Raw genomic sequence first — 15764 nt, 5'->3', positions numbered from 1 at the left:
TTTATTATTATTATCAGTGTTGAAAACAGTTGTGCTGCTTATCATTTTTGTGGAAGCAGTGATGCATTTTTTCAGAATTCTCTGAAGAATAGAAAGTTCATAAGAGCAGTCTCTGCTGTCACTGTTGATCAATTTAATGCATCCTTGCTGAATGAAATAATTATAAACACACGTTTGAACATTTGTGTACTGTATGAACTATCAAATGCACTTTTCATTGTCAAAATGGCCATCTTGGCAAAATATTAATGAAGAAACAGTTGGTCTGGTGAATGTAAACTGGAGAAATAAAACACTGGACACAAATCCAGTATTCTGACATATATGCAGTGTTTTATTTCTCCAGTTTACATTCACCAGACCAACTGTCTCTTCATTAACCCTCTGGGGTCTGAGGTGTTTTTGGGGTCCTTGAGATGTTCTGACATGCCCTGACATTTTTGCTTTTTTCAGTTGCTTATAAACATATTAATGGCAAAAAAAAATTACACACTATTTAGCACAAACAGGGCTACCATGAAATGTGAGCAACAAGAATGTACATGTCTGCATTTTTGAGAGAATAATGTTTATGCGTGGTTATTGAAAAAACTAAAAACTAAAGTTTCTGAAATAAGGCCATAAAACACATTCTAAATATGTGCCAATAAGACTTTTGTCTAAAAGATGTCATCGCCTAGTGTTTTTTCTTCAAAATGAAGTGAAAATCACCCTGCCTTATCATTCACATAACACAATACATTGATTTGAATTTTGCAAAGCACTTTCTGTTTGAAAAGGCCATATGCGGAGTGGGCGTCAACGGTCATGTATATGTAGTAGTTCACACCTGAGGAGACAATGGGGCCCGCATACTTAATTAGCCATTCATTCAGGTGAGTCACTGAGCCACAAGAATGCAAGAGCAACAGTTGGAAGCATCTCAATTCTTTTTTATTTTTCCTCATATTGTGCTTGCAATTTGGCCTATAATATCCAAGGAAAACATGTCTAGTAATTGTGCAGTTAATTCTCATACTGTATTTTCAGTTTTGGAATATTTATGCTCTCCCCAAATTTGTCAATAATAAAACACAATAAAAGTTATTTAAAGAAAAGGCTTATATTTACCTTTTAATAGTTTGTTTACATCTACCTTGTAAATATATTTTTTTATTAAAAAGGTTACAATTACAACAACAATTCAAGTGTAATCTTTCTTTGTAAAAACTAAAGTATACATTTTATCATACATATTTCAAAGTTAAGGATTTGATTGATTATTTAATAACTTTATTTTTGACAAAACATATTATATTTAACATAAGCAAATATTGGCAAACAAAAGCTTATTTGAGGTGGCAGATATTTTACATTAAAAATGTATAATCTATCCAAAACTAATCAACGAAATGTTGTCTTTCATATGTCTGTAACATAGGTCTTTCATTTTTATTATTAGAAATATAAATGTTAATTTGCAGTTTAAATCCAGGAAATTTGTAAATGAAAAAATTATTAAAAGTAAGATACAATTGATACAAAACGAAATTCGTTTTAAAGAAAGGATTTGTACTTTCTGTTTTGAGGTCTCTGTGAAAGTTTGAAAGTCTTTTAGTGATTTTTTTTAGAGCGCTCGCGTCCATAATGGAGAACTGTCACGTAAGATTGTTTTTTCCTCATAAATGCGAACACGAAAAATAAAAGACAAAAGACTTTTAAGTAAAACTTACTCCGAAATTGTGTTCTCGGCGGAATTCGCTCTTCAAAATGCTGCCGTTCCTCGTCTGAGTTACAATCTTCCTCTGAGGAAAAGGTGCATTCTTCCTCGCCGTCCTCATCTGAAGGGCGTCTTTATTACCGGAGAAGCGTGTCATACTCAAAACGCGATGAACTATCAGTAAGTCTGATGAAGAAACTTTTTATGGCATTGATCGGGGGGCGTATGCGATGCATACTAGATCATCTAACTATTTACATGTGAATCGCGCCGGGGGCGGGGCGGCCGCAGCTGATTATAGAGATAATGAAGCAGAAGGAAAAACGGTACCTCTCCTTGCTTTCAAACGGATTACATGAGTTGAAAACATTTGTTTTTTATATAAATTACTTCATTTAAAAGAGGAGATTTCTAGCTTCATAAAGACATATCTCACGTGCCTGTGTGAGAAGTATTCGCTGAGTTATGATTCATTTTCGGACGCGTTTCAGAATGGACTACACGGACAGAGAGAAGGCAGAACTCGCTTCGTGTTTATTTTTCTTTATTTGGCGAAAAGCACAACACTTTGTTTTTATTGTGAGTGTACACAAAAATAATACACACTTAACAGGATAGATTGATGTATAACACAAGCATATAAGATAAAAATTAATATTTTTATTTTATTATTTTTTTGCACTCATACGGAAAAAAACGAGCCTATCGCGCCGGCGCGATAGCCGACCTCAGGGGGTTAATATTTTGCCAAGATGGCCAGTTTGACAATGAAAAGTGCATTTGATATTTCATACAGTACACAAGTGTTCAAACATTTGTTTGATTAACATGCAGTGCAATGCTTTTTAATATATGGACACAAATCCAGTATTTTGACACGTGCAAATATAATAAAATCATTGCATTGCATATTAATCAAACAACTTTTACAAGAAAAAGAAAAACCCACTTACTTTCTTTATTAGCTTTTATTACTGACACTATATTTCAAGAAATACAAAAAAAAAAAAACCTATCTAAGCATGTTTAATTGACAAATATTATTTTAAGGCAACATACAATTATTATTATTTTTTTGTATTGATATGAACAGTTAACCTTAAATAATGATATTATTATTATTAGTCTGGGGCATAGGAATTGGTACCAGCTATTGTATTGGTATTTGTATCACTAATCCAAGCCTATGTTTATGGGTGTGAGTGTGTTTATGGGTGTGTGTTCTCACCAGAACATGCGCGGCTCTGAACAGGTAGCTGAAGGGGTAGTAGAGCAGGTTGATGAAAGAGGCAGCATACAGATCAGCATAACGCATCACCTGAGAAGCAAACAGAGTCTGCCGAGACCCACTGCGAAACAGGCTTCCCATCATCCCGTAGCACATGTCCATGTCATGAGTCACTCTCTGATGAGCCAAGACGCACAGAGAGAATTTGTGAATCAACATGATATATATATATATATATATATATATATATATATATATATATATATATATATATATATATATATATATATATATATATATATAACATCACTCTTGTAGCTAATTAATTCCATCCAAATATTTATGGACGGCATATGTGACAGGCTGTTGATTGCCATGGGCAATAATTAAACTTACAAGACTTATAATCTGCCATTACAAGCATTGATGTAAACACATTTCCTGTTCGTTTATGCAAACTGAGGAACGAGTCTAAATTATTGTCTCAAGAGCATTCCACAGATACTCCATGAAAATAACCCATAATATTTCTAAACTCTAAACTCTTTAAAAGTTACTGGGGCACTTAAATGTACTTGCATAAATAAAAAATATATATTGTTAGGTACAATGTACTTATTGTGTTCATGCTGTATTGCAAAACACTTTAGCTGCTATTGAGGTGGGATACGGGTAAAGTTAGGGACAGGTTTAGTGGTATGGTTAGGTTTAAGGGTGGGTTAAGGTGTAAGGGAAAGGTCAACAGTGTAATAATAGATGTAATTACAGAAATTACTGGTATAAAGTATTATAAATTTAAGTACAATGTAAAGACATGTATGAACACATTAAGTGCATTTAATCAAATGAGTCATTTAAACGTTAGTACATAGTAGTTAAATACACATATGATCGTTGGATAGATACTGTAAACTAAGATGAAAATTTGAGCCGTTTCATATCTAGTAAAATCAGATCATAATTGAAATATGTGGAATATGCGTGTGTTATTCAGTGTGTGTCTGTGTGTACCTTCATTCTTTTCTGGATAGCACTGATATCTGGCCTCTCATTGCTGCTGCTGTCCAAATGCCTAGAGAAAGAAAGAACGTGAGTGAGAGAAAAGTACAGTCAGGGTGCTTTCCTCTGCCTCTGGCCTAAGAAACTGGGATAGGCTCCAGCCCTATGACCCTAGAAGGTCGTATAAGGACAGCGAGTTATTACCATAATGTCAAGCTGGATGTTCTACTCGGAGCGGTTCACATAGGCTACCCGGACTTGGAATTATGCATTTCTATGGCCAAAATTCCAAAATGAATATGAATATGAAAATGCGTATTTTGAGTATTCAACAGACAAAACTACAATACAACAACAGTTTTTATGCAAATGCTTTATTGATAAACTAGTTTATTTAGCAGGACATTAGTCATTAGTTATCAAACTCTGTTAGCTACATTAAACTGTATTGCATGTCTTTTATTCAGATTAATCTGGCCTTAATAAAATACCACCAAAAGACAATTAGAGGAATTATGAAACAGAAATATTATGAGATCAGTTAAACACTTAACTATATTTTACTGATGAAGCAGAACAAGTCGGATCTCAGAAAATTCTAGTTAGTAATTTGTAATTAAAAGCGCTTAAGTAGGAATCTCACAATTACAATAATTCAGAAATGGTGTGAACGCCTTCAATAGTTTCAAATTAGAGGCTGACATTTTTTCGGGAATCCCGCGGGTCACTATTAATCACGGGATTGGGACGGGACAGGAAAAAATGTCAGCGGGAGTGAGCGAGACCGGGAATCGTAATAAAACTACGATACCCAACTTTATACACAAATATACAGTTTCCATAAATAAACTCTATATTTAAATTTTGAACTAAATTCTATTTGCCCTGTCTCTTTATGCTCTCCTGTTTGCTTTGGTGTGGCTGGTAAAGTGAATGACGTGCTCCACACACCCGTACCAGTTGGTGGCTGTAATATATGCACCAAGTTGGTATACAATGCCAACCACCAATAATATATTCAGAGCTGCCAACTCTCACGCATTCACCGTGAGACACACGCAATTGACACTTTTCACACCCTCTCACGCCACACAACCATTTTCTCACACACAGAAAAATCGCGAAGCAAAGAGGACACGGAGACCGACAGACTAGACAGAGCAGGTTACTTATGATATATAAAAAAAATCTCAGCTCTCAGATTCTGTCAATTTTATTACGAAATTCAAACAATAAACACCGTTTTGGCGCTTGTAAATGTTACGTGACAGATCCCTAGCGCACGTGAACCGATCATCTCTACTAGCTAATAGTAAAAAAACATGAATGAACACTGAAAGATACAGTACAGCTTACCGAAATGTATATTCATCATACATAATATCGATCAATCAGTGTTTTTCATCAGCGTGAAGAGGTCATTAACATAGCTGGAGAACAATTATGTCACATTTACCTCAGGAAAGCCATTTAATGAACATTATAGGCTTGCACGTAGTTGGCAAGAAAAAAATAGCTATAGAGAGTATTTTGCTAAATATGTGATCTATATTACATATTTATTATATTTTTACTTATATCATTAAATAAAGCTGTTATTATAATAATAAAAAAAAACGCATTATATTTAATTTGAGTTATTTTTAACCTTAAATAATAGCCTACTACCAGCTGATAGGGCTGTCTGTATGTTTACAGTATTTCTTGAGAAAAAAATAACGCCTATCTTGTGTAGCCTACCTAATATTTATCCAAATGAGTCAATATTAAATCAATCACAATAATTGAATTGAATTGAAATAATAAAAAAGCCTAGCTTACCAGAAATTGTACCATGTAAACATTGTAACATGTTGTCACTAAACCTAATAAAATTCAGTTTAGTTACTAAAATGTTAGTGACAATCACAATACACTTATTGTGATGCATTTTTTTTGTGCCTGTGTGTGTGTTTGCATGGATGATTTACAGGAAATTTAATGTGTTTAATGTGCATTGTTTAAACTGGCTTTCAGTTCAATAAAGTAACATAAACTGTGCTATGCTGTTATCTGTACTGTATTTTTTTTACTGTAACTGACAGATTCTGGTCAAAAAAACACAACACGGGAGTGGGAGGGAATAGGAGTCATTCTTCTGGGATTGGGACGGGATTGGATGTTTTTTCGTGGGATTGGGACGGGACAGGATTTTTTTTTGTGGGAGTGGGACGGGAGAGGTTTGAAAATCCACTCCCCGGTCACCCTCTATTTCAAATGCCAACATTTTATTTTCATAAAACTGATCTAAAAACATATATACTCACCCGATCACGCACACACAGGTATTCCTATCATTATGAGGACATTATATAGACAAACTGAATATTCTATCCCCTAACCTTAAACCTACTCCTAAACCAACCTATAACAGAAAACTTTCTACATTTTACATAATTTATTATGATTTATAAGCTGTTTTCCTCATGGGGACCAAAACATTTCTCCACAAGGACAAGGATTTAGGATATTGCCATCTTTGTGGGAACATTTTGTCCCCATAACATACCCCCCCTCCCCGTGTTGAGGGACAGAGGCAGCTTTACTCACTTGTATAGTTCTGCCAAGAAAATGTCCAAGCCCTGTAGTTCCTCGAACAGAGCTGTGAATGAGAGAGCAGAACCCTGTCATGATTGGGTTTCACATCTCTTCCTTAGCCTTTCAATTGTTAACATATTATCTGACACTCTTTTTCGTCTTTCTCTTTCTGAGCATTCCTTTCTTTCTTGAGTTTCTCACAAGAAGGTCTGTTTCGTGACAGTGTTTGCGTTGTAATAGAACTGCTGCAAAAAATTTATACAAAACTTTAAGTAGGCTAGTTTCTAGATTACGACACTAAGTAATTAATTTAGTAATGATCATAATATAATTATTACAGAATTGATAGTCAACAAATCTAAATACGCAAAGAGGGATTACATTTACATAAAAATGGTAATGAAACTTCATGGATTGGAACCCAAATCCCAAAATATAGCTATAAACTGCTCTAAATCCTATATTGCAAAAGATAGGTTTACATAGGATATGTAGTTCAGCACCAAAACTCTACTTGCAGCTATTCGTCGCCAATGTGCCTATGCCAACCATGCTGTAACCTATTAATAATGGGCACCCCAAATAAATGTGTGCTGCTTCCGTGCTGTGTGAAACAGGTCAAACAGGCTTATTTTACTGAAATATGGCGACACTCACAGCTTTTGTCTGTCCACACGTGCAGCTCCTGCGCCAATTCAGGAATCACCAGGAACGTCCGCCAACCCTGTCGCTTTTTGGACTTAAGAATATCTCCAAAAATATGATCCCCAATGTACACAATATCCTTCCCTTTCACTCCGAGTAAATCACACACAGTGTCAGAGGAACCTGGGCAGAGATGACAACATACATTTTTTAAATAGATTGACATTTTCACATATAATGGTGACACTTTATTTTAGGGGTCCAGAATAATGCATTAGTTAAGCAATAATTAATAACTGACTTGTTCACAATTAAGCATTAGTTAAGCACGAACACACTAGTAATTAATGATTAGCTTTAAATTGTATGTGTTTGTTAAGCATGGATACAATAGTAATTAATGATTAATTGAATGTACAGTAAACACCTTTTAACCATATTTACAACTTAATAAGCCATTTATTATTTTTGTGTAGTGATGTAATATATTTCTGTGCCATTCTATTAAGTTAACTGAACAATAAACTAGTGATTATGTTTAATTACTGCTGGTTTTGCAGTTAAAAATTGCTAAAATATTGTAATAAAGACAATTTGACTCCCTATTTTAAAGTGAAAAATATATCTTCATTAGTTATGGCACTTATTGAGTGATATTCAAGTTTATTAACCAGAATTAGCCAATAATTAAGGCTAAACTGTCACTAATACAGTACTAAAGACAATTTTACCCTTTGTTCTAAAGATAGGCTCTAATTTACAGTATTGGTTTGTTTAGTTATTCTGCAACGTGATCTCACGAGAATGTGTATTTTTACGTAAAGTGTGGTTCTACAACACATACATTTACTTATGTTTTCATACACTGAAACGTACAATATTGACAGCAGTAAAAACATTTCACTCTGTTTGTGACTTCCGCTGCAGACTAGTTTCAAAGGATTACGTTAAACAAAACCGCACTTTAAAACCTTAAAATGAATAACATTTATTAATCGTTTAACCATTATTTTTCTTGTAATACAAATCTCAAGCTTGTTATGAATTAAAAAAATTGCCGCCTCAAACGCTCATTGGTTCTCGCCTGCTTCGTCACAGATTGCGATATGCCGTGAAGTGAAGTGGGATACCCTTTTCATGGATTAATAACTTAAATCCTGCTCTGTGCCAGAAACAGAGAGGACTGCGACTGCAACACATCGTGACTACTATTGTTACCGCTTTTAATAAATAAATTATTGTGATTACACTTTTCTGTCTGTTATGTTTTTCTTTATAACTCTATATTTTCAAGAAATGTGTATGGGTAGGTTTAGAGGTTTGAGTGGGATTAGTGGCTCAAAATATATTTTTAATACTATATTATTATAAAAATTTTCCTTTTCCTTAATAATCCTAATAATTTCTGTCAATTACGTTGTGTATCATTTTATATTCTCAATAAAAAGGTTTAGTTTGGGTTTAGGGATAAAACATTTCTATAAAATGGTAAAAAGGGAAATTATACAGATATCTTTATGATATAAAAGATTCGTAAATAATAGATAACGTTTTTTTGCTGTAAAAGTGCAATATGTTTTTGTTTAAATGTTGCCGATACATCCATGTTGTAGCTTACCTTTCACCATTAATCCAAACATACAAAAAATTATGTTTTGTGTCTGTAAAAGTTACGTATTAATACTTAATGAGACCACCCAATAAGTGCCAGAATTGAGGATATAACTTTCACTTTAGAATTGGGGGTCATATTGTCTTTATTAGTACTGTATTAATGGCAATTTATAACTGCAAAACCAGCAGTAATTAAACATAATTACTATCTTATTGTTCAGTTAACTTAATAGAATGGGACATAAATATAATTGCGTCACCACACAAAATTGCTTATTAAGTTGTAAATAATGGCTAAAAGGTGTTTACTATATATTCAATTAATCATTAATTACTATTGTGTCCATGCTTAACTAATGCATACTTGTGAACAAGTAAATCATTAATTACTAGTTTATTTATGCTTAACTAGCGCATAATTAAGGACCCTTAAAATGTAAAGTTACAAATTAATTATTAGTGTGTTCATGCTTAACTAATGCTTAATTGTGAACCAGTTATTTATTAATTAATGCTTAACTAATGCATTATTCTGGACCCTTAATATAAAGTGTTACCCATATCATTTATATTTATAATATGAATTTAAACCACAAGCACTATATTTGCCAAAATAATCTCAATATGACTTTATCATGAATATCTCAGCCAATCAATGCTCTCACAGGTTTTGCCTTCAGTGAATCAGAACTAAGGATAACACTTTACACCACGTCTCTATTAGTTAACATTAGTTAATGCCTTAACTAACATTGAGCAATACATGTATATTTGTACAGTATTTATCAATCTTTGTTAATATTAATGTTAATAAAAAACACCCGTGCATTGTTAGTTATGCAAGCTCAGGTCCATTAAATACTATTAACAAATAAAACTTCTGATATTAATAATGTATTAGTAAATATTAAAATTAACAGTACCTAAGATGAATAAATGCTTTAGAAGCATTTGTTCATGTAAACTAATGTAGTTAACTAATGTCAACACATGAAACCAAAACCAAACCAAACTAAGTGACTACACATGCAGTTAAAAAATCATGTGATAAAGTGTGGATCTGTAATAGACTTGTGGTCTAAATGTTAATCATCAGCGCAATATGTTTCAGGGCCTTCAGGGAGATTCATCTGTGAGTGTGATGTTTGCATCTTTATCCAAGAATTTCCAGTACCTCCAGAGTAAACAATGCCATGTTGTAAAGGTCCAGTGTATGTTCCTATTTTCAGTCGCCCTGTGGTCTGGGATAGAGAACAGACCGATTAATATTTAGATGTCCAAACTCTCTGAATATTCATTCAGTGTACTTCAGTGGTTATAAACAAAAGGGCTGGGGCCCACTAGGGGGCCTCAACATGACTTAAAATAAGACAAAAAAGCTTTAAAATAAGCTAAAAATCTAAACAGACATTAGCTGCATTTACAAGGACCCTAATAATCCATTTGTAATCAGACTACTAGCACAGTCCGAATAAAAAAGTCACACGTAACAAATCCAATTCAAATTTAATTTGGATTGTAAGGGGTGTTTTAAACCTTTTCTAAACTGTTCGATAGGGCATGTAAACACTTGACTTGATCAAATTAAAAACATAAACTGGAAAGCTCTGCGAAATATGCAATGACGTAGAAATGGCGTAATCACATATGATGCACGAAACGAGCCGATGTTCTTGAATATAGTGTAAATTCTCATTCCATGCATTGTCTGTGAAGTGCTGCAGGACAGCGTTGTCCCATCAGTACTTGCTTCATCCACAGACGCCTTGTTTTGGGCACAGGAAGGGTGCGTTTTTCTGCTTGATAAATTTAAGCAGCATGGCACAATGATTCATCTGACCACTGTCTCCTAATCAGGACCCCGAAATAGATAAATATTAAGTCTGCTTTTTATTACAAAGAAACAAAGTGATGGTAGCAGGAAAATCGGGAAATATGTCATGATTTTTTTTTAAACTAAACATTAATTGGTAATGTGTAAACAATAAAGAACAATCAGTTATTTAGCTATTTTAATTATGTATAATTACTTTATTTGAAAATATTGCCACTATTAGTTACCGTACATACAAAAGTTTGAAAACAAGCAGCTTTGCCATTACATCAGAAGTACCAGAAATATCTTGGTTGGCCTTTGAATATTTTCTTGGAAGATGAGGGGTATTGCAGTCAAAAAGTTTGAGAACCACGAATTAACATTATTACTGTTAATTTTTACCTTTTTTAATGTTACATTTTCTCAGCACATATAAATAACAAAGAATCACAAAGAATCTATTGTGCCTGCTTGATGTGCACACGATGTGTTGTTTAGCATGCAACGCAATCAACGAATTATGCAAATCAGGTAATAGTGCAAATACACCCACAAAATAAGAACTTTTATTAATGCTGTGAGCTGTTTAGCCCCTTAATATTGCAAAGGGAAGACAGGACAGTGCTCAGCTTTCAGCTTGTATTGTGCTCAGCAGACTTCAGTATAAATGCTCTATACTCAGTGCTGACTAACCCTCTTTGTGATTGTGTTCAGCAGGATAGAATGTTCCAGAATGTGCAATTCTACACCTGCTGACTTGGAAAGTTGGCTTCTGTTTTTTGTAGGGGTTTTGGTGTTATTTACTCACCGTATCCACCTGTCTCAGAACCGTTCCCTCTCCAAAAAATAAAGGCTTTCGAGCATCCACTAGGATGAGGTCAAAGTACGACTGCCAAGGACGGTGTGGAGTGCCATGCTACAACAAAAAAAAATTACTATGAGCAACAATATATGGCAGGAAGCTCTTTAGAAAAGTTCAAAGAGAGGTTGAAAATACCTTTGGGCCATGGGGGAAGTCAAACAAGTATGTCATAATTTTCTGTAAAACAAATCAAAACAAAAGCTGGGTTTGTTAAAAGATCATGATGGCTTAAACAAATAGCTTCATGAGGCAGATAGTATGTACGTCCAAATATGAAACAACCCAGTTCCATGTGTGGTTGTTTGTTGCTCTGATCCAAAACCTAAAGAGCTGCATATACAGAGGGATTTTTAAGGAATCATGGGCACAGTTCTGACACAAAGCTGTTTGAAAAGCTTTTTTAATTAATTCCCTCAACAACCGTCATTTGAACCAGGGTTCTCCCAGTCTTGGAAAATCCGGAGATATGAGGGAATTTTAAAAGTGTCTTTACTAGACCATAAAAAGTCATGGAAATTTAAATATATACATATATATTATATTAAATATGTATATATATATATATGTAAAGTAATGACAATTTTTATAATGAATATATTTTTTTCTAGTTATGTAAAGCTTTCAAATATTTTATTGGTTAGAAATTGATGAGAGATTGCTATGTGAGTAAAAGTTGGTTTCTGCCAATTGCTAAGGCAGAAACATTCATAATAAAATAAAATTATAATATTGATTGCCAAGTGTTGATAATACTAAAAGGCACTGATAAAACAGTTAAATGTAAAAATGAGGCTGAGGTATAGGCTAAAAACAGTGTGTTCAATGGCTTGTATTGTTGTTTAATAACATAACATTTGTTTAGCTGACAAAATCTTTCCAAAAGGCTTTCAATACTCAAAAACGGTTTTGAAAGTTGTGAACTGTGAAAATAACATGTGATCTAGGACCATTATACAGCTGATACCTGGCGTTTACCCTGCCGAAGTTCATTTAAAATTGAATATTTTTCCCAACATTTGTGTGTGCTATGTTACTGAGCTGTTAGCTTAAATAAAGCTGCCAATGTAAAGCATTCCAAATCTTTCCAAATCCAGATAGCATGCTGCCATAGATAGATATGCTTATAGATAGCATGCTGCTGTGTTGTCTGTATGCAGCAAGGCAGCTCACTAGGTTCTGAAAGAGAGCTTATGAATGTGTTTGCATCAGTAAACTCACTTCTGTGTATTTGTAGTCACTGTTGGTGGCTAAGAAAACTTTTGCGACTTCAGTCATGCGGCTCAGCAGCAATGGCAACTTTGCCTTTAAATGAAAAAAAAAAGTTTTTTTTTAGAATTACACTTCCCTTGCAAAAACTGTAGCACAAAAAGGCAAATCAGTAACTTAAAAGACAAACTTACATCTTTCACAACATACTTCTCCAGGTTTTCCACTGTTTTCTCCTTCAATGTTCCCTGAGTAAATCAGCAACGGAGCAAGTTTATGACATGCATCTAAAACACTTCCAATAAACACTTTTTTCCAATAAACATTTTACTATTAATCCTAGCTGCTTGCTATTAAATGTTCACAGCAATGTTACCCTGGCAGATTACTCTGACTTACTGACTTCCTCCTCTGACAACTAATATTCAACAATATTGTTGATTTGACTGCACTAACATGATGATGAGAACTGGATAAGAACTGAACTGAGCTGGATGATGACATCACTGTTTTTCTGTAGAGCTGCTTATAACTGAATTCAACTTATTACATAATTGATGAACTTTAGACAGTTCTTGAACCGAACTGACACTTGTCTTTTTAGAGCTGCTTTAAAGCAGAATTGAACCCTGTGTGCATCACTGATCATTATTTGCTTTATCTGTGTATAACGTGCTATATGAATAAAGGTGATTTGACTTCAGAAAGAAAGAAAGACAAACAGAAAACATTTGTACCTTAAAATGTACCCAGTCTACAGCATCTCGGATATCTTGGAACATGCTCTTGAAGGACATGAAGAGGTCTCCATCCTTGAAGCCTGTTTCACAGCTAAAGGTTTAGAAGAACAAAGGGACAGCAGAGTAAGACGCCGAGCGCCAGCCATGACACATTTTATCGACAGTCAGACATGTTTAAATGGGACAGTCTTCCCTTGTTTGAGGTTGTCCGAGCCAAACAGGAAAGCTCTCTCCCCCTAAAAGGACCAACAGGTGTTTCAGAGGACATGCATCCATACCAAAACACAAATCACAGACTACTACGTTTTAACAGATTTTATCTACATAGGTCTGGCTGCTTTTTTTCCCCCCTGAGCATGAATAAAGTTATTTCCATGCCGTTTAAAATTTATAATTCTATTCGACCTACTTTACATGCACTGTGATTAGTCATTAGTAAGTTACGGTAAACTGATGATAAATTATTTCATGCATGAACATGAACCATAGTTGAATCACAGACAACAATCTGCTTGTGTCATCATGTTTTATAGCATAGTTGTAAAATTGTTTTAAGATTTTCTTATCAAGTTGTAGCGTGCTTTCTGGTGGACTAATATAGAGCGTCAAATAGTCCTCACCCACAGTAAATGATACTGATTATCAATCACTGGTATGGCTGTATGCAGTGTCCATGGCAACAGAGTAATAGAATCATAGTCACTGGAACTCCTACCTGGAATATCGGTCACAGTTTGAGAAGAAGTCAACCAGGCAGGCTAAGAGGTATGTTTCTGTGCGGAGAGAGAGAGTACAAGATATAGAAAGAAAGAGAGTGTGAAAGTTGTTCTCAAATTTAACCATGAACAACTTACATTTTTTTGCACATATTTTAAATTATACACTACTGTAAGTTTGGAGTCAATAAGATTTTTTTTTTTTTTAAGAAATTAATTTTATTCAGCAAGAATGCATTAAATTGATTAAAAGTTACAGTTAAGACATTTATGATGTTATAATTTCAATTATTTCAAATAAATTATATTCATTTGAACTTTCTATTCATCAAACAATCCTGAATTTTTTTTATCAGTTTCCATAAAAATATTAAGCAGCGCAACCATTTTCAACACTAAAGGATCATGTGACACTGAAGACTAGAGTAAAAAGTTATTTTAAATTGTAATCATATTTTACAGTATTACTGTTTTAACTATGTTTGATTAAATAATTGCAGCTTTGTTGAGGACAAGAGACCACTGTCTAATATTAAAAACTCTTACTGACCCCAAACTTTTGAATGGTAGTGGGTGTAAAAGTAACATTTTGCCACACCTACCAATGACTTGAGAAAATTTACTGGCTGTAAGACCGGAAAAAACTGGAAGAGAGGGCAACTCTCTGAGAGAACAAAGGAAATTAACATTTGAACTCACTCTTGTGCACCATTCGAGATGCAAGTCTCACCTCAGAATCATCCTAATCTACATCTCTTTCCCTCTTCCCCCATTCCTTCTCTCTCATGCTGAGATCACCAAAATTCACCCAAGAATCTATATGGTTTAATGTGAATAATTATCATACAGTATTACACATGTTTGGTATCATTTGAAATGTCTCAGTGCGACTGGTACAAATGTCTCATTCCCAAAGAAGTAAACCAAAAGGTAATAAGGTATTTAAGAGTTTAGAGAGAACGCGCACACAGAGGAGGGTGTGTCTTCCTGGCAAATGGCATCCTGCTCCCAAAAGGTGTAAACTCTGAATGCAAATTCCCATTGTTAGCAAATGTTTCCATATGAAAGAAGTTTCCGTCTATATAAAGAAATGCAACAAGAGGCTCAGGGCGATTTGTAGCTCAAATTAGCCCGTGATGCTGAGAGTGGCCAAGACAGCATCATGTATTTTCCAATGTCAGGTTCACATTTTTTCTCTTTATTCCAGAGCATTTGATGTTTTGTATTTATTATCTTTGAACTGATCATGAAATTGGCATGATACATTTACCTGACATAATAAATTGTTACATTTGATTTTATTCCGAATACTCTGAAATTGTTTTCCCAAGTAGATTAAACGGATTTGTATGTTACCGCAAGTTTTGCATCAGATTAGTGACGACTAATATTAGGCACTAATTCAAGTGTACGTGTTTTGCAAAGACAAGAAGTGAATTTCCATTTAGGGCAGCAAAAGTGCAGCTTGACCAACCTAAATCTGGGTGTGTCTTACCTCTGTTTTAATTTAATGTTACTTTAGAGAAGTGTACGTGGGAAACCACGGCATAGCCAATCCAAAGCTATTATAAGACAAGTAAAGTTGGTTGACTTATATCTGTAGTAGTGGCCATACCTCTACTGTAGTAAACGTTACTTTAATTTCAAGTATATGCAATCACA

General features: G+C 34.2%; 1 protein-coding gene across 2 annotated transcripts in view; it reads right to left on the bottom strand.

The window, feature by feature from the left end:
• The window catches only part of nt5c2b (5'-nucleotidase, cytosolic IIb), a 42080-nt gene that overhangs the window by 3449 nt on the left and 22867 nt on the right, over positions 1–15764 (bottom strand). The window contains exons 1-12 of one of the 2 annotated variants that reach the window (XM_079864127.1): positions 14102–14118; positions 13582–13622; positions 13384–13479; positions 12841–12894; positions 12659–12742; positions 11576–11617; positions 11387–11494; positions 9937–10003; positions 7161–7331; positions 6516–6567; positions 3939–3999; positions 2928–3104 (exon numbers count right to left, since the gene is read on the bottom strand). In XM_079864127.1, coding sequence (XP_079720253.1) covers positions 2928–3104; positions 3939–3999; positions 6516–6567; positions 7161–7331; positions 9937–10003; positions 11387–11494; positions 11576–11617; positions 12659–12742; positions 12841–12894; positions 13384–13443 — 876 coding nt within the window. In that variant the 5' untranslated portion in view covers positions 13444–13479; positions 13582–13622; positions 14102–14118. Of the gene's footprint in view, positions 1–2927; positions 3105–3938; positions 4000–6515; positions 6568–7160; positions 7332–9936; positions 10004–11386; positions 11495–11575; positions 11618–12658; positions 12743–12840; positions 12895–13383; positions 13480–13581; positions 13623–14101; positions 14160–15764 lie in introns of those variants that run through there. The other variant, XM_079864126.1, reaches the window with a different exon arrangement.

This window comes from Squalius cephalus (assembly GCF_949319135.1).
Source record: "Squalius cephalus genome assembly, chromosome: 2".
NCBI lineage: Eukaryota > Metazoa > Chordata > Actinopteri > Cypriniformes > Leuciscidae > Squalius > Squalius cephalus.
Note: the sequence above shows the minus strand (reverse complement) of the source record. Positions and strands in the feature narration are given on the sequence as shown.